At 41.5% G+C, this 26,282-nt stretch overlaps 7 protein-coding genes across 7 annotated transcripts in view; 3 read left to right on the plus strand and 4 right to left on the minus strand.

The window, feature by feature from the left end:
- LOC131689504 (uncharacterized) overlaps positions 1–4,531 on the minus strand; it is a 150,685-nt gene extending 146,154 nt beyond the window's left edge. The window contains exons 1-2 of the mRNA XM_058974641.1: positions 4,338–4,531; positions 3,697–4,046 (exon numbers count right to left, since the gene is read on the minus strand). The gene's annotated coding sequence lies outside the window, so the exon portion shown is untranslated. The remainder of the gene's footprint in view (positions 1–3,696; positions 4,047–4,337) is intronic.
- Positions 4,532–11,653: 7,122 nt separating this feature from the next.
- LOC131689542 (uncharacterized) lies at positions 11,654–12,649 on the plus strand. Its single transcript, XM_058974735.1, has 2 exons — positions 11,654–11,949; positions 12,012–12,649. The coding sequence occupies exons 1-2, from the start codon at positions 11,800–11,802 to the stop codon at positions 12,462–12,464; spliced, it is 603 nt and encodes a 200-aa protein (XP_058830718.1). The 5' UTR covers positions 11,654–11,799; the 3' UTR covers positions 12,465–12,649.
- Positions 12,650–13,008: 359 nt separating this feature from the next.
- On the minus strand, positions 13,009–13,935 carry LOC131689553 (uncharacterized). The gene is made up of 2 exons (XM_058974745.1): positions 13,604–13,935; positions 13,009–13,547 (listed from the first exon to the last, which is right to left on the minus strand). Exons 1-2 carry the CDS (start codon positions 13,751–13,753, stop codon positions 13,137–13,139), a joined length of 561 nt encoding a protein of 186 aa, XP_058830728.1. The 5' UTR covers positions 13,754–13,935; the 3' UTR covers positions 13,009–13,136.
- Positions 13,936–14,966: 1,031 nt separating this feature from the next.
- LOC131689573 (uncharacterized) lies at positions 14,967–15,996 on the minus strand. Its single transcript, XM_058974767.1, has 2 exons — positions 15,742–15,996; positions 14,967–15,461 (listed from the first exon to the last, which is right to left on the minus strand). The coding sequence occupies exons 1-2, from the start codon at positions 15,892–15,894 to the stop codon at positions 15,066–15,068; spliced, it is 549 nt and encodes a 182-aa protein (XP_058830750.1). The 5' UTR covers positions 15,895–15,996; the 3' UTR covers positions 14,967–15,065.
- A 3,882-nt stretch (positions 15,997–19,878) lies between these two features.
- On the minus strand, positions 19,879–21,207 carry LOC131689564 (uncharacterized). Its single transcript, XM_058974757.1, has 2 exons — positions 20,986–21,207; positions 19,879–20,939 (listed from the first exon to the last, which is right to left on the minus strand). The coding sequence occupies exons 1-2, from the start codon at positions 21,127–21,129 to the stop codon at positions 20,526–20,528; spliced, it is 558 nt and encodes a 185-aa protein (XP_058830740.1). The 5' UTR covers positions 21,130–21,207; the 3' UTR covers positions 19,879–20,525.
- A 370-nt stretch (positions 21,208–21,577) lies between these two features.
- Positions 21,578–23,129, plus strand: LOC131689581 (uncharacterized). The gene is made up of 2 exons (XM_058974779.1): positions 21,578–21,840; positions 22,648–23,129. The coding sequence occupies exons 1-2, from the start codon at positions 21,697–21,699 to the stop codon at positions 23,035–23,037; spliced, it is 534 nt and encodes a 177-aa protein (XP_058830762.1). The 5' UTR covers positions 21,578–21,696; the 3' UTR covers positions 23,038–23,129.
- A 923-nt stretch (positions 23,130–24,052) lies between these two features.
- Positions 24,053–25,299, plus strand: LOC131689531 (uncharacterized). Its single transcript, XM_058974729.1, has 3 exons — positions 24,053–24,346; positions 24,409–24,862; positions 24,932–25,299. The coding sequence occupies exons 1-2, from the start codon at positions 24,197–24,199 to the stop codon at positions 24,859–24,861; spliced, it is 603 nt and encodes a 200-aa protein (XP_058830712.1). The 5' UTR covers positions 24,053–24,196; the 3' UTR covers position 24,862; positions 24,932–25,299.
- The last annotated feature ends 983 nt before the right edge of the window (positions 25,300–26,282 follow it).

Genomic DNA, 26,282 nt, shown 5'->3' on the forward strand with positions numbered 1-26,282 from the left:
TATGCAGGAGAAATACGCATTGTTTGGTATGAGTAGAATAAAAACTTATTGTTAACAAATAAGTGATTTGTTTAAAAATATCATAATGTAAAAATCGGATATAAACTTCAAGCGTTAAAATCGGACAACAGCTCTTCGATGTAAGAATCGTTTAAAAAAATCTTCAGTATGAAAACCGAAAAAAATATATCCGATTCATAGAAAGTATTTCTCTTTATCCAACTTCAATTTTTGAATGTAATATTATACGAGCTTTACTGCGCAAGAATTATTTGTTTTTGGGCACATACCTACTTTTTGTGGTGAGAACATTTAAAGTGATTCTTATTCTGAAGGATCTCAGACCGATTTTTACGCTTTAAATTTATATCCGATTTTTACTACTCATATCTGCTTAACCAAAGTGACCATAAGCATTAAATCAGTGCACAATATTGGCTATACATTTGCATTCATGTTGCATCAGAACCCCATTTAGAACAATTGTAAAGCCGATGGTATGCTAATGTGATACTGTGGATTTATTATATTTATTCATTGTATTCGAACATACGGCAAGGAGTCAAGGTACCTCTATCCGAGACATCAAAAAGGTGAGTTCCAGTTGAACAAAATGCTCTACAGCCCTAACAATATGGATAATTTCGGAATAAGATTCAGGTCAACGCCTGGCACCTTTTTATAAAAACCTGACCTACAATACATTAAAAGCTTAATAACATGGATATTTTAAGAACGGGGTTGACGAGTAGATGAAAAAATTGATGCCTTACGCCATTTTAAAATCCTACATTACGACTTTCAGTTGAACGTAATTTTCTATTACCCTAGCAATATGGATATTTTCGAAATGAGGTTGACGAAGATTGAGATTGAGAAGATGACGGAAATCGATGTTTGACGCCATTCTAATATGCAAGATAGCGACTTCCGGTTGAGCGAAATTCTCGATAATTCTAACAATATTGATTTTTTTGGAATGAAATTAATAAGGAGATCACGAGAATCGATATCTGGCATAATTCTAAGTTCTAAAATGGCGACTTGCGATAGAACGAATCACTCTATAGCTCTAATAATATGGATATTTTCAGAATGGGGTTGACAAGTAATTCATTGTCGAGCAAAATCGACATGTTTACATCTTCGTATGAACATATAAGAAAAGAAAATGTGTCTTCGTCACTTAAAGACTTGATTGATGTCTCTTGATATGTGCTCAGCGTGAAAGCAATTATAGCGATGAGTTCGTAGGACCAGGCAGGAAGCAAATGATCAGACCTCCCACATTCGCGTCACTGTTAAAAAGTCCTGGGAAGAAGTTCTTCCTTATCTCAAACGGAACGGATCCCTCCCTTCTTTGTTGTGACATTTATATCAGCATCTTAGTACCCTTAATCGCCGACATGCTCGGTAAAATTTTCTGTTTTGGCCAAACACTTGAAGAATATCGATGTTTCTTACATGATGGAACTGGATATAGGTGACCGGAAAAATAGGATCCATTTTCACCCTTAATAAATATCCCGCCTCTCGACCAGATGAATTAATAAGACTATACTACAATACACAGAAGTGGCATTTGCTATGACCGTGTCTCAGTCTTTTTTATACATACTATTGTCACAGCAGAAATAATATATAATTAATAAATCAGATAGAACTGTTCTTTATCCTTTCATTATGTGCATGTACAATATTCTTAGACAAAGACATTTTCCTAATTTTCCGTTAAGCTACTATTTATTTTGACAAATAATATCGCAAACAGCTCAAGAGTAAAGGGAAAAAATAGAAAGAATTTACGTTTCAACATTATTACCTTTTCCCAAATTTCCTGATGGTTAAAAGTTTACTGTTTCTTTATACAACGACATACTCTGCCGCTATACGCCTAACTATCCGCTAGAACTGAAAGACCGTTTATCGCGACAGCGAAACATTTGCTTCATTGCCTAACTTGATTCGTACGGTGTCATGTGTTTTATGTTTTTAGGCAAAATCAATATTGTTGCTGGACTAATTGGTTGAACGTGATCAGAACTAAGTGCTTTATATAATGGAACTGGATTATTGCGACTTTTGCGAGCCTACGTTCTAATGTCACCCTCAGGAATAGTCGGTTAAGCGTCAATGGCTGGATCATCTAAAAAACTGTGGCGAATGTTTAAAAAGTACAGTGCAACTCTCACAACTTCCTCTCGCAAGTGCCAACCGAGACTCGGAGTGGAACATTTTATCGTCAACGGCTACTCAAGGTCATTCTGAAAATCAAAGAAAATATCTCGGAATATGTCTTGGAGAAAAAACTTAACCCTCAAGCAACAAACAGTGGAAAAAACCCATGTGTGAAAGTGATAGGACGTGCCTTCTCGCAATATGGTTTGAAGTAGATTTCCTGCAGACTAGGCCGCAAAAAAACTAATGATTTGGCAAGGGATCTGTTTCTGTGGCAAGAAAACTAAATCTAGCCATGACGGCAAGCACAACGTTACAACAACAATGGATTCCAGTTAATCCCAAAAAAGGCGGAATCCACCAAATTAATCCCAGTTCCGTTCAGTAGAGAGGCATTGGAAGAAAATGAAGCGGGAAGGCTGAAGATGAAGGGAACGATTGCAACCAGTGACATAGGTCGGATGAAAAATTGGTAGAATCGGCTTGGTAGGACCGTAAGTAAAGAAGCTGTTCGCCGGCTAATGAGAGGCTTTAGGCTGAAAGAAAGATAAAAAAATACGCACCTTTCAAAGTACTACATTTTCTAAATGTATGGAGTAACAGGAATGTATTGGAGTAACAGAATACTTGAAATATTGAAGAATACATGAATAACGAGCACAATCTGACAATGAAGATGAAACGGCGAATGTGCGTTCCAACCACCCTACTATATCATTACTACTTTTTGGCGAAGGAATTATGAAAGCTTTTGCAAATGGTCCAATCACCCCTTGCAAACAACTTAATGTCGGGACGTAGAAGGTGTTAGCTCTACCGTAATTGAAATAAGCGGATCTGTCGATACAAGTCAACTGAAGTACAAATGAAACACATTTTTTTTTAGAAAATTATGTGCATCACAATCATATCAGAATAATCGAGTTGGAATATATGCATTTCTCCGTGTACCTGTCAAAGGTGTCATGCTTCTAAATTTATTTAACCAAAAACAATACCTGTATTAGGCATCATCCCCCACGATTGCGGTACCGTCGGTACCTTACCGCACAAATTCTTCAGAATTTTCCGATCTGCACAGTGCACATCAACGGAAAATTGAGATGAGCAATAAATGTTTATTCAAACGAATTAATCCACGGTCCTGATAAACCGATCCATTTTCATTCGAGCCAATGCCATCGAAATCCCATCCCATTGACATTTGACGTGCGATGCGATGCTGTTGTTTGTTCGCTCGGTGCCTACACGTTATACATTATCGAGAGCTTTCCACCTGCCAGTCATCATTGCTAACGCAATAATAGATTTTCACTTAATTGGCTTCAACTTCGATACGACATTTGCAGTCGACGAATGGATGGGAGCTGCTTCGGTGAAGAATCATGGGGAACCTCACCATCGCCGTGTTGTTTATTCTTCTCAGTAACCATGGGAACGCCTGGCAGTTTATTGAGGTTAAAGAGCCGTTTTCCCACGACGCGTTATTTAGCAGAACGTTTATCAAACTATACTTACCACACATAAATCAATACGTTATCAAGTTCGCCAACCGACGGCAGTTTTCCGTTTCACCGCACCATAAAAAAAATTGCGATCAATTAACGAGGATCCGGTTCTGGTTCGTTTCAGCAATTAAATCTCCAATGGCTCCGAATTATAACGAACCAATGAATTATTATTATAACCACACTTCATTCGATACACGCGTGAAAAATTGTGAAATCCAACACACACCACAACAATGCCCGCGGATACCGGAAACCTACCCGTGCGGCCACAATCACTTCACCGGAAATTTCGCTGCTAGGAAACCGGACCAGCCTGCTGCTGCCATCACTTTCGATATTTTAACAAGCATCACAGATCTGTGATGTTGAAAAAGGTTGAAAAAATAAACGTCAATAAAATTTAATATTTTATAGGAGCTTAATTCGTTTTTTGACGCTGTATTGAAGTTGGGAAATTGTATTCCCTATTGTGTTATTTTTTTAATCTTAGCACGGAACTACTTTAAAAATCAGTCATTCTTCCGCACCACCACCGGCGACTGCACTATCAAAACTAACCGTTTCAGCGGAGCAAGACGAAACAAAAAAAACAGAAACACAGAACGTGATCCTGGCTTCACGCCCGCTACATGTCACTCCCAAGGGTACCGTTTTGTAGCATTAGCCAGCTTCCGACTATCACCACCTTCTTATGCCGTTGTTCCCGTACGGGGATCGCCGATCCCTGCTGTGTTGCTGTCAACGAGTAACTGACACACCTTCTTTCACAAGTCGTTGTTGTCGACGATAATCCAATCCAATCAACTGGGTAGCGAACCGTTCTGTTGTTCCGTTCGATAGGGAATTCGCGACCGGACTGAAGCTGAAATCGCAAGGAAGTAGATAATAAATACCATATCGGTTGGTGCGGTCACACCGGAACTCCTTTTACCGCGCGTATCATTCCAATACGGATCAGACGGGAATGCGCAGGTCTCGCGCGAAGGATAGACCACGTGCTTTCGCTCAAGGAACCGAAGCTTTGTTTGATAACAGCGCGTACGAGTCCGAAACGAACCGGTGAATGGAGACGCTGAAGCGTGTTGTTTGCGGCCGGGAAAAATGACAGCTGATGGTGAGAAGGTTTGCTCATTAAAAACGACGCTTGCTGCGATGGATGTGAATGTTTTTGGTTTTCACGATTCTCATTCATCACGTTTCAAATCGACTTTTCGGATAGAGGTTCTTACAGAAGCAATTCCTGAATTAAATTTCACAGATTTGACGAAGATTTTACTCTAGTGCGTAGTGCTAGTGAAATTCATGCTTAATTTTCATTTATAATAACAGTAGATTTGTTCCAGTACCGAGAGAAACTTGGCGGAGTTAGGAGCTACTTTTCTTTGTTTTTGTTGGTAACCGGAGTAAACAGGAGTGAGTTCTCCTGCTCCTATGTTCTGCGGAGAAACTTGGAACAAGTGTTGTGCACCGGAAGTTCGAGTTTACGAAGCTTCACAACCGGAATCTAAAGAATTTTGAAGAGAGGTTTATTTGTAGGATGCATTTTTCAGAACTCGTAGCATGGAAAGTTCGTCCGCGCGATACGCTAATTTTTAAAGTTCAGAAACAGGTCGATTATGACCTTTTAATGCCTCACCGTTTTTAGAATGTATCCCTAGTAGTTTCTGCTTATCTGCATTTTTGATTCCAGATAACTTACCCTTCTTTTTTATTTTAGGATCATCCGTATCGTTGTTACAATTACAAGCGGCAAGTTGTGCGACTTTCTAAGGTTTGAGAGAATACTACACACTCAACTGTGAAATCGTAATTAGTGGAAGGCGTGGGCATACGTTGATCGATTGGTAACATTCTACCACAGCGGTGGTACATCCAGAAGAGGGAAACCTACTTCAAAGTGCTGGACTAGTGATGGGATTTGTGGAGTGAGTATCAAAGGTCATTTCCTCAACTACAGTATCATCAACGTACGCTGTCTACATAAAGCAGGACACGAGAACGAAGAAGAGTATACGCCGCTGGAACTATGAAACATATCTATGATGGCTGTTAGACACTGAATGTTAATCTAGTTATCGGCGTCATTAACACCCAGTTAGGCCGAGAGACAATGTATAGTAGTTTGTCCGTAGAATCGAAAATCCTTCATTAGTCCAACGATGTACGTCGACCAATGAATTTTGAAGCTTACGTCCACCGAGGAACACGTGTTAGACTGTTTTGGTAAACTTTTTTGGGAAGCGGTAAGTTTTTTTGATTTCAATTCAGTATAAAGTATGGATAGGTAACAGAAATCATTGAGAAAGGCATCTACGAATCTACGAAAACGGAAGGTAATAGCTTTATCAATATTAAATTAATTGTTTGTTTCATTTTTTCATTGATTACAGGCGAAAAATATCCTTGAATAAAAAAAAATGGAGGACAGTTGATGCGTAAGACGATACCAACGACCGATCATTTGGAACACTTTTCATGGACGGCGGTAAAATATTTGAATTTACATTCGGTATAAAATATGGATAGGGAAAAGAAATCATTGAGAAAAGCACCTATGAGTCTGCGACAACGGAAACTAACAATGTTATCCATATCAAATCGATTGTTTGTTTCATCTTTTCTTTAATTACAGGCGACAAAAATCTTTGAATAAAAAACTATTGTGTCGACGGCTGATACTTAAAATGATGCCAATGAACGATCGCAGTCGTGACGGGTGAAAAACCTTCAAAAATAGAAAAGGATCGAATTGAGAGAAGAATTGTGATGTACCCTGGATTTATCTCAACCGAGAGTCGACTATCGAGTACGACGTAGAAGAAATACGGCAAGAAAGCATTACGATTGTGTAACTCAGCAGCGAATCAATGTTGCTTAGAAAATTTGAAGCGGAAAGAAGCCGCTCTAGGGAGGCAGAGACAGGTTCAGGAACTGTCGTACCACTTGTAACTCATTTTGTAAACCTGCAGAGGAACGTGAAACAAATGAACGAGATGTCGGATTAAGGTCAGGCAACATAACCAAAATGGAAGCAGAAATGCCGGAGAGAGTAGACCGACATCATTTTGAATTTGGAACGTGTTTGAATGCTCAGACAATACAACAAGAAGGATGATGGATTTTAAAGGGTGTCCCACATCAAATCTTGTCATGAAAAAAATGATGTAGAAAGTATCTTCTCTTGAAAATTTGGGTAGAAGTGGTTTAGAGTGTATTGTTTACACTGTATTTTTATCGCCGTCAGTTTTAAAAATGGCGCAAACCGAAAGGCAACGAATTGATTTTGTCCAAGCATCTGGAAAATCCTCAACTCTCTCATCGGAAAACAACTCGGAATCGGACAGTCAACGGTGAGTCGTGTGATTAAACGTTACAACTAAACTATAAGTAACGAAGGGTCAGGATCACAAGCGTGTAGCGGAAGCGTTTAAACAGAATCCGGCCAAAAAGTTGAATCTGTTATTCGTTCAAAGAGCCAATGACCGGGAGGGATTGTAAACGTACAAAAGGTAGAAGACTCCAAATCGTGACGAACGGCAAAATATGGTGGGGAAGTCACGTCAAGTTTGATGTTCCGGAGGAAGTAAGGAAGCCGAAACTTTCAAAACGCTTGCTAATAAATATATGATTTGGCAAGCGATCTGCTCATGTAGCAAACGGCTTCGCGCCACTTCAACTGTTGTCCTGGAGTGGTACGAAGCCAACGGGATAACTTTCGTGCATGATTCCCCCATCGCACCGAAACTAAGGCCCATCGAAAAATACTGGGGCAATAATGAAGCAGGCAATACGGCAGCATCCCAAGGAGGTCAAATCTAAGGAAAACACGAAGAAAAAGTTGGTTTCCGTACAGAAGAAGCTCCAGCCAGATGTTGTACGGACCCTAAAGAGTGTAAGGTGCGAGCGTACGGTTATGGCATTGAAGTTGTATGAAATAAATATACCAAATATCTGACAGTTTGAAGTCACGCTTACTACTCAATCACCGATGCCGTCTATGCGATTCTTTTGATTGCTGGAACCTTCAAAATTTGTGTTATCTGCATACATTTTCTACACGGAAAAAACCACGGTGACAGAGAAAGCACTGGATCGCAATCATGAAGCAATATGGAACTCGATCGCCTCCCCGTACACGGCCCGGGTAGCCATGGAAAACTGTGATTCACAACCGGTCCTTCGATCCTTGTACGATCATATTTTTCGAAATGTAATTCAACCGATGATTGTACAATCCAATCCAATACTTTGAGCGGCCAGTGTTCCAGTCGGACAACCGCTAGAAGATTTCGTCATCCTTCGGACCTTCGGACAAAATCCACTCGAACGCTGTATGTTCTCGTACCGATTGGTTCTGTCGAAAATCGATACTCTGATAGGTCCAGCTGCAATTGCAAGAACTATTTTGATCAATTCACTTTGAAAAGTGATGATTGCTCTGCGATATAATGTTGAAAGCTTAGAGGTACGAGCCATTAAAGCGTTCGAATCGAAGAAGATAAACAATCGAATGGGCTACGGTGTTTTTGGCAAGATCGTAACCGTGAAAACCACTAGAGGATACCCTCAAGGAGTAGTAGTGCTGTCATCCCTTATATGGTCCCGGGTAGAGGGACGGACTTCTAAACGAAGCGGAAGAGCTGGGATTCGAAATAACGGAGGAGGAGTGGCTCAAAACAGCGTCTGTTCCCCATGTTAGGGGCGGCTGATCATCGTCCGAGTGCCAGTGAACGACTCTAAGGTCAACTGTGTACTATGGTCCTCCAGAAAGTTAGGGGGTTGGTGTCAGGCTCTGCGAGCCAGCCGTAAAAAACTAATTGCAGCGAAAAGTCAAGATAAGAATGCAAACCGATACCAATGGCGACGACCACTGCGACGAAAAAGGACTAGTGATTGGAAGCTCGGAACGTGGAACTCTCAACTCCATCGGGAGCACCCGCGTACTCACCGATGTTCTCAAGGACCGCGGGTTCGGAATGGTAGCGCTGCAGGAGGTGTGTTGGACAGGATCCATGGTGCGAACGTTTAGAGGTAATCATACCATCTACTAGAGCTGCCGCAACACACATGAGCTAGGGACAGCTTTTACTGTGATGGGCGATATGCAAAGGCGCGTGTTCGGTTGGTGGCCGATCGACGAAAGAATGTGCAGGTTGAGGATCAAGGGCCGTTTCTTCAACATCAGGATAATAAACGTGTACAGCACTCACTCCGGAAGCACCGATGATGACAAAGACGGTTTGTACGCGCAGCTCGAACGAGAATACGACCGCTGCTTAAGTCACGACGTCAATATCATCATTGGGGTCTAAAAACGCTCAGGTACGCCAGGAGGAGGAAGACAGACCGACGACTGGAAAGTTCAGCGCTCACCAGCTGACGAATGCGAACGGCCTTCGACTCATTGATTTCGCCGCCTCCAAGAACATGGCCATTTGTAGCACCTTCTTCCAGCACAGCCTCCATTATCCTTAGACCTGGAGATCACCGCTATAAACGGAATCACAAAGCGACCACGTCCTGATCGATGGACCTATCGTGGAGCTAACATCGACTCTGACCACTACCTGGTGATGGTTAAATTGCGCCCAAAACTATCCATCATTAATCATGTACGCTACCGACGGCCGCCTCGGTACGATCTGGAGCAACTGAAGCAACCAGATGTCGCCACTGCATACGCATACGTTGCCGGACGAGGAAGAGCTCGATGTGGCCCCTCTAGAGGACTGCTGGAGACGAGTAAAAGCAGACATCAACAGCGTAGCTGAGGACATTGTCGGGTACGAGGAACGGAGACGACGGAACGATTGGTTCGACGAGGAGTGTAGAGCGGTATTGGAGGAGAAGAATGCAGCGCGAGCGGTCATGCTGCAACATGGAACCCGACAGAATATGGAACGATACAAACAGAAGCGGTGGCAGCAGACGCGCTCCTTCCGTGAGAAAAAAACGACGCCGCCTGAAAGAAGCGGAGTGCGAGGAAATGGAACTGCTGTGCCGCTCTCAAGATATACGGAAGTTCTACCAGAAGCTCAACGCATCCCGCAAAGGCTTCGTGCCGCAAGCCTGCTGACGGACAACCGTGGGATGATCGAAAGGTGTAAGCAGCACTTCGACGAGCACCTGTACGACGAGGAGAATAAATGTACAGATGACCAAGGCAACGGAGGATTTGATTACGTCAGTGCAGTTGAGGACGGGAATGAACCAACTCCCACGTTGAGGGAAGTTAAGAATGTCATCCAACAGCTCAAGAACAACAAAGCAGCTGGCAAAGATGATATCGCTGCAGAACTCATCAAGTTGGGCCCGGAAAAGTTGGCTACTTGTCTGCACCGGTTAGTAGTCACGATCTGGGAAACCGAACAGCTACCGGAGGAGTAGAAAGAAGGTGTGACCTGCCCCATTCACAAGAAAGGCGACCATTTGAAGTGTGAGAACTCACCATTTTGAATGCCGCCCACAAAGTGCTATCCCAGATCATCTACCGTCGTCTATCACCTAGTAAGTAAATGAGTTCGTGGGAAGTTATCAAGCTGGCTTCATCGATGGTCAGTCGACAACGGACCAGATCTTCACCGTACGGCAAATCCTCCAGAAAGGCCATGAATAGCAGGTCCCAACGCATCACCTGTTCATCGACTTCAAGGCGGATTACGACAGTATCGACCGCGTAGAGCTATGGAAAATCATGAACCAAAACAGCTTTCCGGGGAAGCTGACTCGACTGATCAAAGCAACGATGGACGGTGTACAAAACAGCGTAAGGATTTCGGGTGAGCTTTCTAGTCCATTCGAATCTACACCTAGGATCCTTATTAACGGCTGACGCATCATCAGTGGAAGTCGGGCCTACCATGGGCTCCAGAAGAAACTGCGGTCAAGAAAGACTCACCCCCGCACCAAATGCACCATGTACAAAACGCTTATCAGAACGGTGGCTCTCTACGGGCACGAGACTTGGACCATGCTCGAGGAGGACCTGGAAGCGCTAGGAGTTTTCGAGCAACGGGTGCTAAGGACGATCTTCGGCGGTGTGCAGGAGAACCGTGTGTGGCGGCGAAGGATGAACCACGAGCTCGCTGCACTCTATGGTGAACCTAGTATCCAAAAGGTGGCCAAAGCTGGAAGAATACGGTCAAAATCCTGCATAGATGGTGTTCGCCAATGATCCGGTTGGTCCCTGGCCCATGGAGTCACCTCTCTGGCGACGATGGTTGGCCTTATAGCGAAAATAGGCCAACGGAGAATAACAAAAAAACTGAAGAGCAGCCAAAACGCTAGGGACCCGAGTAAATCATTCCAAAATTGTAAAATGAGCAGCAAATTTTGTAGACTTTCTTCGTACGATTCACGTCTTTATTATTTGTCTTTGGCGAAAACGTTGTTTGCAAAGAAAATGGCGTCTGGCGATCAAACAACGTGTTGAGATTCGGTTGCAAACGACCTAGGAAGAAATTTGAAGCTCTGGTAATTTGCTATTTCTAGAGCTTTTATTCAAAACGACATATCTACAATGAGTTACTCTCTTTGTTTGCTAACTCTTTCAATTTTTACGGCGTCACTATAACACTTTTCACTTATTTTACAGTACAAACCGAGAGACGGTGGTTTTAACTAGCATATTATGCAAATAGTTGAGGGATAAATGTTAAAGCGACCGAATTATTAACAGAAGAGAAAATAAACAAAGACTCATAACTCATTGCAGATGTCTTTTTAAAAAAAAAACGCTCAAGATTTGTTGTTGCTGTAGAACTAAAAAATCTTCTCCAGAGCAAGCTTTGGAAAAGCTCTCCGAAATGTCAAGAAGCGATGTTAAGCAGTTTAATGCGATGTTCTATTAATATGACAAGCTACCAACACACTCAAAACGAACTAATGTTTTCACCTTACAATTTCTTCATATGGAGCCTGGTTGTATATGTAAGCGGTATTAGAGCGGGTGGTATAAATACAAGCATCTTTGCTGCGAATGACTTCTTGTTTACAAGTATATTCATGTTGTTGGTGAATACTCTATTTTTTGCCGAGAAAAAAAAACTCTAAACTAGTAGTTCGTCCTGTTTGATCAGAAAGAAAACAACTGTGTCTAACTTCGAAAGCAATGACCGTGACTGTTTCCCTAGTGGAGGAAAAGCCACAATTCGGTGACACTATTCCAACTCCGGAACCACACCCGAACCTAGTTCGTTGCAGCGGAATAAACAATGGTAATCTCAAATCGAAATTCGTAGTACTGCAAATTGTACAAATTGTAAGTAACTACTAATTAATTCTAGTAAAGATCAGCAATATAAAGATTAATCCTCCCCGCAGATTCTCGGCATCTTGACCCTGGTTCTGGTTCGTTCTCCTTTTCACGATAACCCCTTCTTGACATGTGGTTTCATGTTTCTGGCATTCAACACGTCGCTGCTAAGTGCGACCATTCTGTGGGATGCACTGAATGAAGGCAAACTTCGGCAACAGTTCGAGCTGGAACCGGAAGCCTGGAACACTGGGGTACTGTACTACACTGGCATCGTAGGACTGCTGTACTACGTCGGTTCGTACGGAATGTGTGCTATGTACATCGATAGTTACAACCCACTGGTGTATATGTTGTCCGGAGTGTTCGGAATGGTGACATGTTGCGCCTACGCCTACCACTGGTGGTTGCAGTACAATGGACGGTTGATGGCGGCTAGATCGCAGGAGGCCACGATGCACCATCAGTCTTCGGGGGAGCAGGACCAAGCGATTTTGGGAATAGATTTTGTACAATTCTGATGCTAGTGCCGTTTTCGTTTTCTTTTGAATATTGCGGCGAAATAACAAAAGTTTTTACTAACTTTTCAGTACGGATCAAAAATGGCCGGTATAAGCTGACATAGAATAAGTTAAGGGGCGAACGCAAAAGCGGTTATGTTATTAACGGAAGAGAAAGTAAACAATAAGAATCTCATTATAACTTACATCAGTCTTTCTCCAGATCTAAATTACCGATAGACTACACAGTTAAAACACGTTTAGCAATACGTTAACACTACAAACTTAATTGTTTCTTGAGATTTTTATGTTCCCTTAAACAAGTTTTTACTAAAACAAGTTTTGATTGTAGTACGTATGCCAGTATTATGTATTACGAAGGATTGCTATTTTCGAGTGAAAGTGATTTGTATTCTGGAATACAATAGAGTTGGAGTCGAATGGAAGCAGGCGCTATGGCGGAGAATTGTTGGCTTTTAATAAATTGGATTTGACGTTTCAAATTCATCTCATCAGTATATGGCAACCGACTTGACCGCCATATAACGTTAAACTACGAATAGTCTATTTGGTTTACCAAGTCAATGCAAATGCACTTTGTTATATCTCGTCTTGAAGGAAATTGGGTAGAAAGCTTTATTTATTTCACAAAAAATATCCTCAAATCCAAACGACACTTTCTAGTACCTCCATCTACGGCTGCTGTTCCATTCCTGCCTGACTCATAGCTTCCCGTACCCTACCGGCATTGACGCGGGTCTTGTACTGCAGAAACCAGTTGTACACGTGCGCAAAACATGCCAACAACCCGAACACCCCGGCCACGATGTTCGTCTCCGGGCTCCAGGCCCAAATGTACACGGCAATCATTCCGAAGGAACTGAAGTAGTACAGCAGACCCACGATGCCAGTGTAGTACAGGACCGCGGTGTTCCAAACCTTCGCTTCCAGTACGAACAACCGGCGCAGTTTTCCCTCGCTGAAACCATCCCAGAAAATCGCCGCACTTACGAGCGAAGCGTTGAAAGCCAGAATCAACAAACCGTACCCAACGATGAAATAATTAGGCGAACGGATCAGTGCAAGGGCCACGATTCCAAAAACCTGCGAATGGAATATGTTTGTATTATTTTCATTATGATGAGTCACACTGTACTTACAATTTGTGCAATTGTCAACATGCCGGTTTTCGATCTGAGATAGCTATTTTTATTGTCGCAACTACAGGCACATTTCGGGTTCGGTTCCGGTCCAGGAATTGTGCCGCCGAAAGGCGGCTTCTCCTCCGATAGGGATACGGCCACGGTCATCGTTTTTGACGCAGTTGATTTTTTTTTTTGCTTTGACTTCGACGAACTGTTGTTACTGCTGCTCTCACCGCGGAGCGTATCGATCAACTGGTTGAAACTAGCGAGGAATATATTAACAGGAAAATACTTGTGTGCCTTTGTGTGGATGGATTGAATGGAAGAGATAAAATATATATATTTTTTTATCAGCGGAAGCACGGGAAGCACACACTGCTAAACTACATTAAAAATACATATATTCCGAACAGTGATTATACAGGGCGCGTGCGGTATTATCGCACTCAATTCGAACCTCAGTATCCCATTCTTACATTGGAAAATTTTAAAAATGGCTGCAATAGACATAGTATCTCTCCTCATCTCTAAAGGGAAAATTGAGTATAAAAACATTCTTACGCGCATAACACACAATAGTAAGTCACTGATTGCACTTCGACTTCGTTTCATCAGTGTCTGTCACTGTCTTAGCACCAGATAGACGCTACATCCAAAAGCGTAACACAACTTTTGTTCGCGAACCAAACAGAACTGGTCCAGAAGTTCTGATTTGTTGACAAAACAGAGCGAAACCGAAATTTGGTTCCGCTTCTAGATTTAGTATCTAGCTGGCGCTAAGTCAGTGTCAGGTATTGATAAGACGTAGTTGAAACGCAATCCATAACTTACTTGATAAACAAACAAAGGCTACAACTAAAAAGGTATCGATTGCTTTCGCAACGAGAATTTGAAATAATTTTGAGCGGCCCAATATAAGCATAACTGTAAGTGAAAATCGTTCAATTCTCAGCTTATGTCGCCAGATGCCATAAGATCATTGGGCTGGGTTTTGTCTGGAGGAAAATAATAGTGATATCAACTTCCTAGTGAACCCCTCTACAATTATCGGATAAGCAATAAACGATAAATAATTATCCAAACATTAATTACAGACTCTTTAAACACAGACTAGCGAAGTGTCAAAAAGTGCAGCCAAACGATCATGAGGATATTGAGAGGGGAAGCAAATAGGGAACTCCGTGCGAAGCTTATGGGATCGTCCGTGTTGCCAGGAAATGTTCATGGTTGCTAGTTTTACTGTTTTTGTCTTCGAAAGTCTTTGTATAAAGTGTCTGTAGGCTTAATGACCCAATTTATAACTATTATAAACATTTCTTTATAGCCACTCATTTTCTTTCAGGGTACTTAAGTAATAATCCTGGGGTTTGCATGAAATCACCACAGTTTTTTAATACTTTTTTGAAAGATCGTATAATATCTTATTTTTATAGTACCAAATTAATCCAGAAAGCTCTCCGCGGCGTCGTTATACCGTCTATGGGCTCTGTTCCATTGCGTTCTGCTCCTGACCGGCTCTAATCCAGGCCTTGTACAGCACAAACCAGTTGTACGCATACGCCAGACATGCAAAAATTCCGCATACCCCAGCCAAAATGTTCGTCTCCGGGATCCGAACCCAAATGAAGAAGCCCACCATTCCGATTGAATTTAGACAGTACAGGAATCCGGCAATGCCAGTGAAGTACAGTACCCATTTGGTCCAAACTGCTGGCTGTAGATCGAACACCTTCCGTAGTTTTCCATCACTCAGTCCATCCCAGAGAATCGCCGCACTTAGCAGCGAACTGCTGAACGTCAAATACATGAAGAGGAATGAGATAATGTACTCGTTGGTTCGACGGATTAGAGCTAGTGCCACGATTCCAAAAAGCTGTCGGTGAGAATTTTTTTTAAAAATTTGGGCTTTTACTGTGGATACATCATACATAGACTTGCGGGAGGTTAAAACACTAATAATATAAGCTTTAAAAAAACTGGCATCACTGCCAGATTCTGCAAGATTTTTCGATATTTCGTCTCGTCAAACCGTTATGATCGTTAGACTGTTTCTTTTACAGTTCGTTGAACAACGAAATAAACAAACCTTTGCCGGTCTGTGTAGTGAAGTGTCTGCAATATTTACACTTAACTTGATGCGCCACTTTACTTACAATTTGTGCAATTTGTAGAATACCGCTTTTCGATCTGAGATAACTATTTTTGATTCTGATGCTACAGGCACTCTTCGGACAGGTTTCTTCCTGTGTGGGAATCGTGCCGCCGAAAGGCGGTTTCCCCTCCGATAGAGTAACGGCGACGGTCATTGCTTCTAACGCGATTCGATTATTTATGACAAACTTCAACGGACTGCATTTACGGTTCTCGTCGGAGAGTATTTACTAACCGGTTGAAAGTACGTGTACGCCTCCGTGTGGCGGGATTGTGGAGCGTTAAGCGTATTTATTTATTTGTCAGCGCCGGTGAGCGAAAGTGCACACTGGGAACTATAGAGGGAAAAAATAACAACGAATGTACAGGGTGCGTGCGGTGTTTTTGTACTAAATAAATTCAAATTTTAAAATCTCATTTAAAATCTGGGGGTACGATAGGTCACTAAATTCGAGGTTAAATAAAACAATGTACAGAAAATCAACAGTTCAATATTTATGTGAAGAGTATAAATACTGCGGATCATTTAAAAATTAATAACACAAATAATAAATGCAATTCATTTAGTCATTCAGGTAAGAAAATGAGGAAGTTGCAAATAAGTTGAAAAATCTGAAACCGCGGAGGCAAACGTAAAAAATTTTTTTCCGCAACTGCGTCTGGTCTTGTACTTACAAATGACTTCTTCGGTGTCCTCGTCATCGCCAGAGTGTGGAATTGAAGTTGTGCATTCCGACAAACGTGGTTGCTTAGCTATGCGACGATGACGTTTGCGCTTCGGAGCATTTTGTTGGATTCCTTTTCTTTCTCTTTTGACTCTTATATTGTTAATTTGCGCGAAATATCTGACACGCTTTCATTGATGACGAGCACTTTCCTTTCACACGAGCACGTTTCGAACGGAACCTTGAATTGTTTAGAAGCTGATCGAATACTGGCGCCATCTTGTACAGAGGCAATTGCCTTCTTTATGTCCTCTTCATTTCTTTTTTGGAATATTACGCACGAAATTATGCACAATTTCCCTGTCGAAACAATTCAAATTTACATTGTAGTACGATTGACCTATCGAGCTCCCAAGCATATGTTTCATGCTGATGTCCGTATTTTTTTCAAAAATAAAGATATCGAAAAACCAACACAATTCTCGTGTTCGGCATTAATTTTTACGTAAGAAAAAACTCTATTGACTTTTTTTACATTGATTAAATGTACTGTACTGAGGACGAACGGCGATGCGTTTTCGCAGAACAACACGCGAAAACATAAACGACGCCGTAATTAAGACAGCTGAATCACGGTAACATCCGAAATGACAGTCATCAACGATGTTCTCTACCGTGTACCAAATTCAAGAAATATAAGCGACCTTTGCAATACCGTAGCAAAGATAATGCCCTATACCTATTGCACCCCATACGTATCTGACCCCATTCTACTCTACTGGTTGACTTTCATGAAGATTGCGAGCGTAAGGTGAAGGGGGACTGCTTTTTTGTTTTCAGGGGTTTCGTTTGTTGTGTGCTAGTCGTATGTCTATCTGTATATGTGTTCTCAGTATTTGTGAAATCTGAGTCAGGGAATGGATGCAGAACTGGCTTATATGATAGAATAGTAGGGGTAATCCTTCCTAGGGGTCGTTGGCCATTATTTGCCGATTCGATTCATTCGAGAAGATCGGATGTCGTTAATGGTAAAGAAATATCATTTGCTGGCATTTGGAAGAGTTCAGGTAGTTCGATTGCATGTTACATACGTTCTTTTCTTCTATTTCATTAGTCTGTTTTTTGTACTGCTAGTCTAGTTCTGCTTTTTCACTACTTATATATTCCAAAATATATCGGTCAATTTATACGCTTCTAAAGTATGTCCCACATCAAATTGCATCACGAAAAAAACGTTGTAGAAAATAAGTCATTGGGTATTTTCTCTTAAAAATTAGGGTAGAACTAGTTTAGAGTGTATTGTTTACACTGTATTTTTATCGCTGTCAGTTTTTCGAAAATTAGAAAAAATGGCGTCACTCAAAAAACAACGTCGCGAGTTGATTTTGCGCAAGTACCTGGAAAATCCTCAACTCTGTCATCGGGACATCGGAAAACAACGAAAAGGAACGAAAGGAGAAATGCTGTCAGAATGGATGTTCTATTAGTAATCAAGATCACAAGCGTGTAGTGAAAGCGTTTAAGCAAATCCGGTCAGGGATGTATTCAAAAACTTAAATCTGTCCAAGTCTACTTCGTTCAGAGAGCCATGGATCGGAAGCGACTGCATACGTACAATATGCAGAAGGCTCTAAATCGTGACGAACGGTAAAATACGGTAGGAAAGTCATGGGCCCGGAAACTGTACAGCCAGATGTTGACCCTCATGGTTTCATCATGAACGATGAGATTTACGTCAAAGCGGGCTCATATTCTTCAAAAACTTTCAAATTTGCCAATAATTGGATGATTTGGCATGCGATCTGCTTATATGGCAAACGGAGTGCGTCGTTCGTGACTACCGAGACTGTAAACGGGAAGATCTGCCTCAAGGAGTATCTACAGAAACGTCTGCTTCCTCTGTTGAAGCAATACGAAGGCCCTACGACCTTCCGGCCGAATCTAGCATCGTGCCACTATTCGTATGTAGGTCTGGAGTGGTACGAAACGAACGGGGTCACTTTCGTACCCGAGGACATGATTCCCCTAACGCACCAGAACTAAGGCCCATCGAAAAATACTGGGCAATGCAATTATGAAGCAGGCACTACGGTCAAATCTGAGGAAGACATGTAGAAAAAATGGGTTTCCGTACAGAATAAGCTGCAGTCAGATGTTGTACAGTACCTAATGAGTGGAGTTAAGCGTAAGGTGCCAGCGTACGATTATGGTATTGAAATTGAATGAAATAAATATGCCAAAAGCTCACTAATGGATTGTATTTTACTGTCTGAAACTTTGAAAGGATCAATACACTAGATAATTTTCTACAGCGTTTTTTCCGTGATGCAATTTGATGTGGGACACCCTGTACCATTGAAGCAAGTCCTCGCAGTTATGACTGCTAGCCAGACCTGGCCATAACGTAACGCGACTATCATGGGACGTATTGAAGAGTAAAATGGATTTGTGTTTGCGTTTCCGAATTGTTAGTCTTATCCGTCACAAAAATGTTTATTTTCTAGCCACAGGAACTTTCCTTGCCAAATCATATTTTTTTCGAGAATTTATCCGCGAAACCAAACAATAATCTGCTAGATTCCGCGTAGCTTTGTAAAATTCCAGCCCCTGGATTTATGAATGGTGACCGGAAGTAACGACTCACGATTTGAACGGTTTTCAGCTTGCCGCATTTCAGGCAGTGATGTCCATTAGGCAATCCATTAGACGTTTGTTTGACAATTCAGCGGTGGGTTCTGTCAACAAGTCTACTCCTGCGAACGGAAAACCTCGTCCGATAAACATCTTTCGTTAGTCCGATTCGTTTGATGTTGGATCGAATCAACGATATTGTCGGATGTCGGATTAACGTCAGAAGAGGTAAACAAGAAAAAATCAGCTGATCAGAAACGTCCAGGTAACTGGCATCCCTATCTCTACATACAGTGTTTGACAATAGGCAACATCTTTTTCCACCGATCGATGGGTATCAGTTTGACAACGTCAAAATCGCTTAAAATGTCATCAACAAACAATAGTAGCAGTAAACAAAAGAAAACAATGAACACTTTAACTGATTTGATGTAAATTAACGTGCTCCTCGTTCGTATTTAAAATTAATTTCGTTCATTTTGTTACAAGCAAAGTTCTTATGTTGGCTACAAAAATATGACGTCACGTCACCCTCTTGGAAACGTCTCATGGATTGCCCAGACAGAAAGACAAACCTCTCATTCCGCCAGATTTTTAAATTTTGGGAATTTGAGTTAAATTTTCCCAAATTTAAAGAAATTTGATTTACGCACTAAAACGTATGTCAAATTTCGATGATTTTGAGGTCGCTGTCACATGACAGATTTTGCCAGACATTTTTAGTTGAACTGACACATTTCCTTTAAAAAATAGTGGCAACCCTGTTCGTGCTCGATTGCAATGACATTGGCAGATAAATGGTAAACAGAGTGACGTCTGAGCCAGTTTTACACGGAACCTAATGGTACATGGTGATGAGTCAGTGGACGATTCTTCGTACTTCATCTTTTTTTTTGAAAAAAATATTATATTTAGCTGAAAAGTACGTTTGGAAGAATTCTAATACGCAGTGAGAGTCAACGTTTGGCTACAAATTTTATATTTCGTAACGTACGGGGCACCCACACTAACTTTATTCTTTGCGAATCATTAAGCGGTCGTCTGAATGTGATATTGACGCGAGTTTCGGAGAGTTAGAAAAAGGGAGAACAAACATATAAGGAGATAATTACCATGTAAATCTAATTTTACAAAATTAAGATCTATTAAACAACAAAGAGTCTTCGTTTTGGAGCTAGCTTAGTCCCGTCACTAAGTTAGTGTCGGATTCTGATGAGACGTAAATTCCATAACGAATTTAACAAAAACTTGCCGAACTTCTGTATACATCCTATAATCGTATTTAACTTTTGTTAAACATAATGTATGTTGCGAAATTCTACTTGTCCTTTGGTAAATTGATAGATATTTTCCTATTATTAGTATCAGAGACTGTTTACATACATTCCTATAAACCAGTCACTGGTTCGACTATGTACTGCTTTCAACACACTCAGCCATAATTTGTCCACAAATATCCGTTATCTATGTGATAAGATAAAATCAATATATTAAACCAATTCCTGTTCCTTCTGCCGCGATCGATTAGTTTCCTCCGCACAGTCTATCCGTAATCGACTCAGAACCTGCTCCCGGTACAACAGCCACCAGTTGTATCCGTAGGCAAAGCTGGCCAACATTCCGACCAGCCCGGCCTCGATATTCGTTCGCGGATTGTAATAGCCGATGTAACAGGCTAGCATCCCGAACGACGCACTGTAGTACAGGACGGCCACAACGCCAGTGTAGTACAGTTCCAACTTTCCGTCGCAAACCCGATCCCACTCGAGCGATCGGCGCACCTTGTCCCAAAGGAGAACGGTAGTCAGAAGGGTGGCGTTACAGGTCACGAACATCTGAATGTACTCGATGTTGGCGTCACGGAAGCGTGGACGGATTAATACTAGTACTAATACACCTAGAATCTGAAATTTTGTTAGGATTTTTATTTACTGGAAGATGGTGACTCACGATTTGAACGGTTTTCAGCTTGCCGCATTTCAACCGGCGCTGTCCATTGTTATGGTTGGGTTTGCAACTGTCCTCTGGGAACACTTCCGATGCCGGAGCCGTGTTCCCGATGGATGGATTGTCTACGAAAAGAGTGACCGTCATGTTTCGAGTTTCGAGATAAAAAAAGAAAACTACTTTCTCGCGGAAGTGTAATCAGCGACTAAATAACTGATATGAAATGAAACTGGTATATACTCGCCTGCTGTGATTGTAGAAGAAGATAAGAATACCTGCGCAGCGCACTATCGGAGTAAACAAATGTGTTTACTTATCAGTATTATATGGCGATATGTATTTGACAGGGATGGAAAGATGATCTATCCAACTAAAATGTTGTCGAATTTCCGTTTTAATTTTGTCAAGTTAAAATTTTAGTGAATACAGTAAAGGACTTCAGACTAAATGGTATTTAGTACTGTAACATAAGAATGACATCTGAATTTAGTACAAAAATACCGCACGCACCCTGCATAGTCGTTGTTGAGAATATTTTGCTTTTAGTGTTGCAGTTAGGAGTGTATGTTTCCGCTCATCGCTGACAAATAAATATATACTTTTATCGCTCCATAATTCAACTACATAGAGACATACAAGTACTTTCAACTAGTTAGTAGATACACCCCGGCAAGAGCAGTACCAATCCGTCAAAGTTTGCCCAAAACAGAAGCGATGACCGTAGCCATAACCCTATCGGAAGGGAAGGGCACCACTCTTGCACCGGAAGCACCCCGTCCGCAATGTGCTGCCTGTGGCCTCAGAATCAAAAATAGCTATCTCAGATCGAAGAGCGGTATACTGCAGATTGCACAAATTGTAAGTAGTACAGTGACGCATCAAATTAAACCGTAAACAGTGCAGACACTTCTCTACACATACTTGCGAATATTTGCTTTATTCGTTTATGTTGATGAAATGAACTTATAACTTAAAATTCTTATTGGATTTTTAAAGATTTGCATTGATTAGTCCGGAATGAATTCTAATTTCCAGCATTAATTGATAGTGGCTTGGAATGGCCGAGGATGGTTTGAAATGTGTCATGAAAAAACATGAATTTTTGCTCGAAATTCACATTTTGACAGTTTCAGTGCTCGATGAAAACAAAACAAAACAAACTGCAAGAACAAATCAAAACAAAAACATACATTTTGTTGCCAGAATTATTGAAAGATTCGAAAACAGAGCATGCAGAGTTGCCAGTAAACATCAATTTGGTCGAAATTCGAGTGAAATGTGATTGAGATTGGATAAATTTGTTCTATTTTTTACGATTTTTTTTAGAAATACTCGCTTTAATAGAAATTTGTTTAAATTTTCTAAAATTATCGAAAAAATACGAATATATACAAAATTGAACGAAATATAATAATTATTATTCTGAAGTGACGTTTCCCTCCGGGGAAGCTCATGCACGGCCTACACAAACAAAGGATGCCAGTTTTTTGGAGCCATGGAACATTGCATGCTGACGCCATCTAGGAAAAAAGTAGACAGTTCAGCGAGACTGTTTACAAGATGTTAGAATCCAATCGTAATCAGAAATGGTTGCTAGTTTTGCCGTTTTTTCTCCGCAATTCTATGTATAAAGCATTTGAATGATATTTTTTTTTTCATTGGCAGGTTTTCGGAATCGTGGCCCTAGCCCTAATTCGTCAGACTAATGAGTACATTATCTCGTTCCTGTTCATGAATTTGACGTTCCACGCTTCGCTCGTAAGTGCGGCCATTCTTTGGGATGGGATGAGTGAAGGAAGGCTGCGGAAGGTGTTCGAGCTGGAGCCGGAAGTTTGGACCACTGGGATACTGTACCTCACTGGGATTGTGGGTTTGTTGTACTATCTCCATGCAATCGGAATGGTGGGCTTCTTCATGTGGGTTTGGAACCCGGAAACGAACATCGTGGCTGGAGTGTTCGGGATTTTGGCATGTCTGGCGTATGCGTACAACTGGTTTGTGCTGTACAAGGCCCGGATCAATGCCGATAAGGAGCAGGTAGCGGTGGAATCGTAGACGGAGAAATGGAGGGATTGATTTGACAATTGGTGTATTTGTGTTTAAGGACAGTTTCCTTCAAATATATGTTGATAGACGGGTTGATTTCACACACGTCATTTTTGCTTGAGAATACTGACATGACACCAAATTAAAGGCCTTCTGATAGGTACATACGGGTGAAGGGAACCAAGCCGTTGGTCTCTAGCTCATGGAGTCACCTCTCGGGCGTTTCGGTGTTTGACCTCGTAGCGGAAATAGGCCAACGGAAAATAACAATTGAAGAGCAGTCAAAACTTAAGGGACCCGAGTCAATGGTTCCAAAATTTTACAATTTTAAAGCAAATTTTGTAGACTTTCTTCGTAAGATTTACGTCTTTATTATTTGTCTTTGGTGAAAAAACCATCCTTTGCTCAGAAGAAAGCTGGCAATCAAACAACGTGTTGGGATTCGGTTTCAAACGACCGAAAAACTTCGAAGCTCTGGTTGTTGCTGTAGAACTAATAAATCTTCTCCGGAGCAAGCTTTAGAAAGCTCTCTGAATTGTCAAAAAGCGATGTTAAACAGTTTCATGCGATGTTTTATTAATATGACAAGCTACCAACACACTCAAAACGAACTAATGTTTTCACCTTTTAATTTCTGCATATTTAGCCTGGTTGTAAGCGGTACACGGTTAAATAAAACAACCTGCAGAATAAGTTGTTTTAACTTACTTTTGAGTTGTGCGTCGCTTTCGCACTTATTAGTGTTGTCAAAAACAAAAAGAGAGATTCGACTCAGTCGAGGTCTTCCGTGGAGGAAGGTACTTTTGAGTTGTTTGGGTTGAACTCAAAATTAGGTAAATTCAACTTAAATTTGAGTATAAAAAACCTATCAATGAGTTGTAATTTTTGCCGTGGTTAAATGGAAACTACCTTCAACACGGTTTACCTAATTTTAAGTTCCCCCACGATACCACGAGATTGAGTCAAAGGAACTCAATTTTAGGTAGTTTTTCGTTTCCGTGTATTAGAGCGGGTGGTATAAATACAAGCATCTTTGCAGCGAATGACTTCTTGTTTACAAGTATATTCATGTTGTTGGTGAATTTTCTGCCGAGAAAAAAGAACTGTAAACTAGTAGTTCGTCCTGTTTGATCCAGAAAGAAAACAACTGCGTCTAATTTCGAAAGCAATGACCGTGACCGTTTCTCTATCGGACGAGAAGCCACCATTCGGTGGTACTATTCCGGTGCCGGAACCACACCCGAATCTAGTTCGTTGCAGCGGAATAAACAATGGTAATCTCAAATCAAAATTCGTAATACTGCAACTTGTACAAATTGTAAGTAACTTCAAATTAATACTAGTTAAAATCAACAATATAAAGCTTAATCCTCCCCGCAGGTTCTCGGCATCTTGGCACTGGTTCTGGTTCGTTCGCCTTTTCACGAGAACCCCATGTTTGCATGTGGTTTCATGTTTTTCGCCTTCAACACTTCACTACTAAGTGCGGCAATTCTCTGGGATGGATTGAATGAGGGGAAACTGCGCCAACGGTTTGGACTGGTGCCGGAAGTTTGGAACACTGGGGTACTGTACTACACTGGCATCGTAGGATTGCTGTACTACGTCGGTTCCTACGGAATGTGTGCTATGTTCATCGGAAGTTACTACCCGGTGATGTATCTGTTGTCCGGCGTGTTTGGAATGTTGGCGTGCTACTCGTACGCCTACCACTGGTGGTTGCAGTACAAGGGACGGTTGATGGCGGCTAGAGCGCAGGATGCAACTACAAATCACCTGTCATCGGGGAAGCAGGACCAAGCGATTCCGGGAACTGATTTTGTACAATTCTGACGTTAGTGTCGTTTTTATGTTTTACCTTCTCTCGGCGAAACTACAAAACTTTTCTAACTCTCTTGTACAGATTGAAAAGTAATGGTTTTGGCTGACATTATTCAGATTTAAGGGTTAAAACGATCGAGTTATTACCGGAAGAGAAAGTAAACAATAAGAATCTCATTGTAACATATGTTCGCACTGCGAAGTTAAAACGCGTTTTAATAATCGCACAATCGTTCAGGAGAACCAACTATGGTCGCCAGACCGCTGTTGCCGGACTTCAGCGTATTTATAACAGTGTAGCAACAGCTTTTAACTTCAATCTGACGAGGAATTCTATTAAAGCTAAAAAAATTCTACCCTAAAATGTAATTAGTTTAAGCAATTACCATTGGGACCAAGGGGTCTGTTGGTGAAGATACAACAAATAAACAACATTTTTTGATTTTAGTACGTACGCACGTCAGTACTCCGTATTACAAAGCATTGCTTTTTCGAGCGAAAGTGATTTGCATTCTGAAATACCAATCTGTTAATACGGAATGCTCTGGTGATTTTACGAGGACACAGACGTCGAGTCCCGAATTAAAAGACGATTATTTAAGTCGAGAAGAAACTCCAGTGATTATCTTTTCATCGGCATCGATAGTGCCCAGAGTTTGGCCAACAACGGGTACCAGTTCGATTTATTCTCAGGAACTTTCTCTGTTTTAAATGTTATAATAAAAACCTGATTTTAGTAGCTGAAAAAAAATAATTTCGTGCTTCTAAAACCAGCTTCCATCCGTCTTTTAAATTTAACATTTAAAGCGTAAACATGGCGGAATTAACACGACGGTTGTACCCTCCGAAATAGCAAACGAAATCGGGAAACACTTCGCCTTGATCTCGGAGGATTCCTCCCTCCTTCCTCAAAACGAAGAGGGCCACAGAAATCACCCATACAACATTCACGCCATGTGCGAGCCAGAATTACAACAAACCTTTCTCCGGTGTGGAACTCGCCACTGCACTAAGTACAGCAAAGGGTAATGCTGCCGGACTCGACGACGTAGTTTATCTCCTGTTAAGACATCTACCTCCGGTTGCTAAGCGTGCGCTTCTAGACGGATTCGACAGGATTTAGGGAGGCGAGCCTCTACCAGACAACTGGAGAGCCGTGATCATCAATGCGAGGAAACCAGAAGCCCGAATGACTTCCGAGCCATCAGTCCCCTCCCCTACGTTGGGGAAAAACGATGAAAAGAATGGTGAACAGACGTCTGTTAACCTTCCTCCGAGGAACAGGATCTTCTTGATCGTCGTCAGCTCGCATTCCGAAAGGAACTCGGCACAGGTATGATGCCTCGAAGAAATTTTAAGTGGCACCATAGCCAACGACATGCTTACGAATATCGCCATCATAGATCTCGCCAAGGCCTACAACACAGTATGGC

The sequence above is a fragment of the Topomyia yanbarensis genome, chromosome 1, assembly GCF_030247195.1.
Source record: "Topomyia yanbarensis strain Yona2022 chromosome 1, ASM3024719v1, whole genome shotgun sequence".
Taxonomy (NCBI): domain Eukaryota; kingdom Metazoa; phylum Arthropoda; class Insecta; order Diptera; family Culicidae; genus Topomyia; species Topomyia yanbarensis.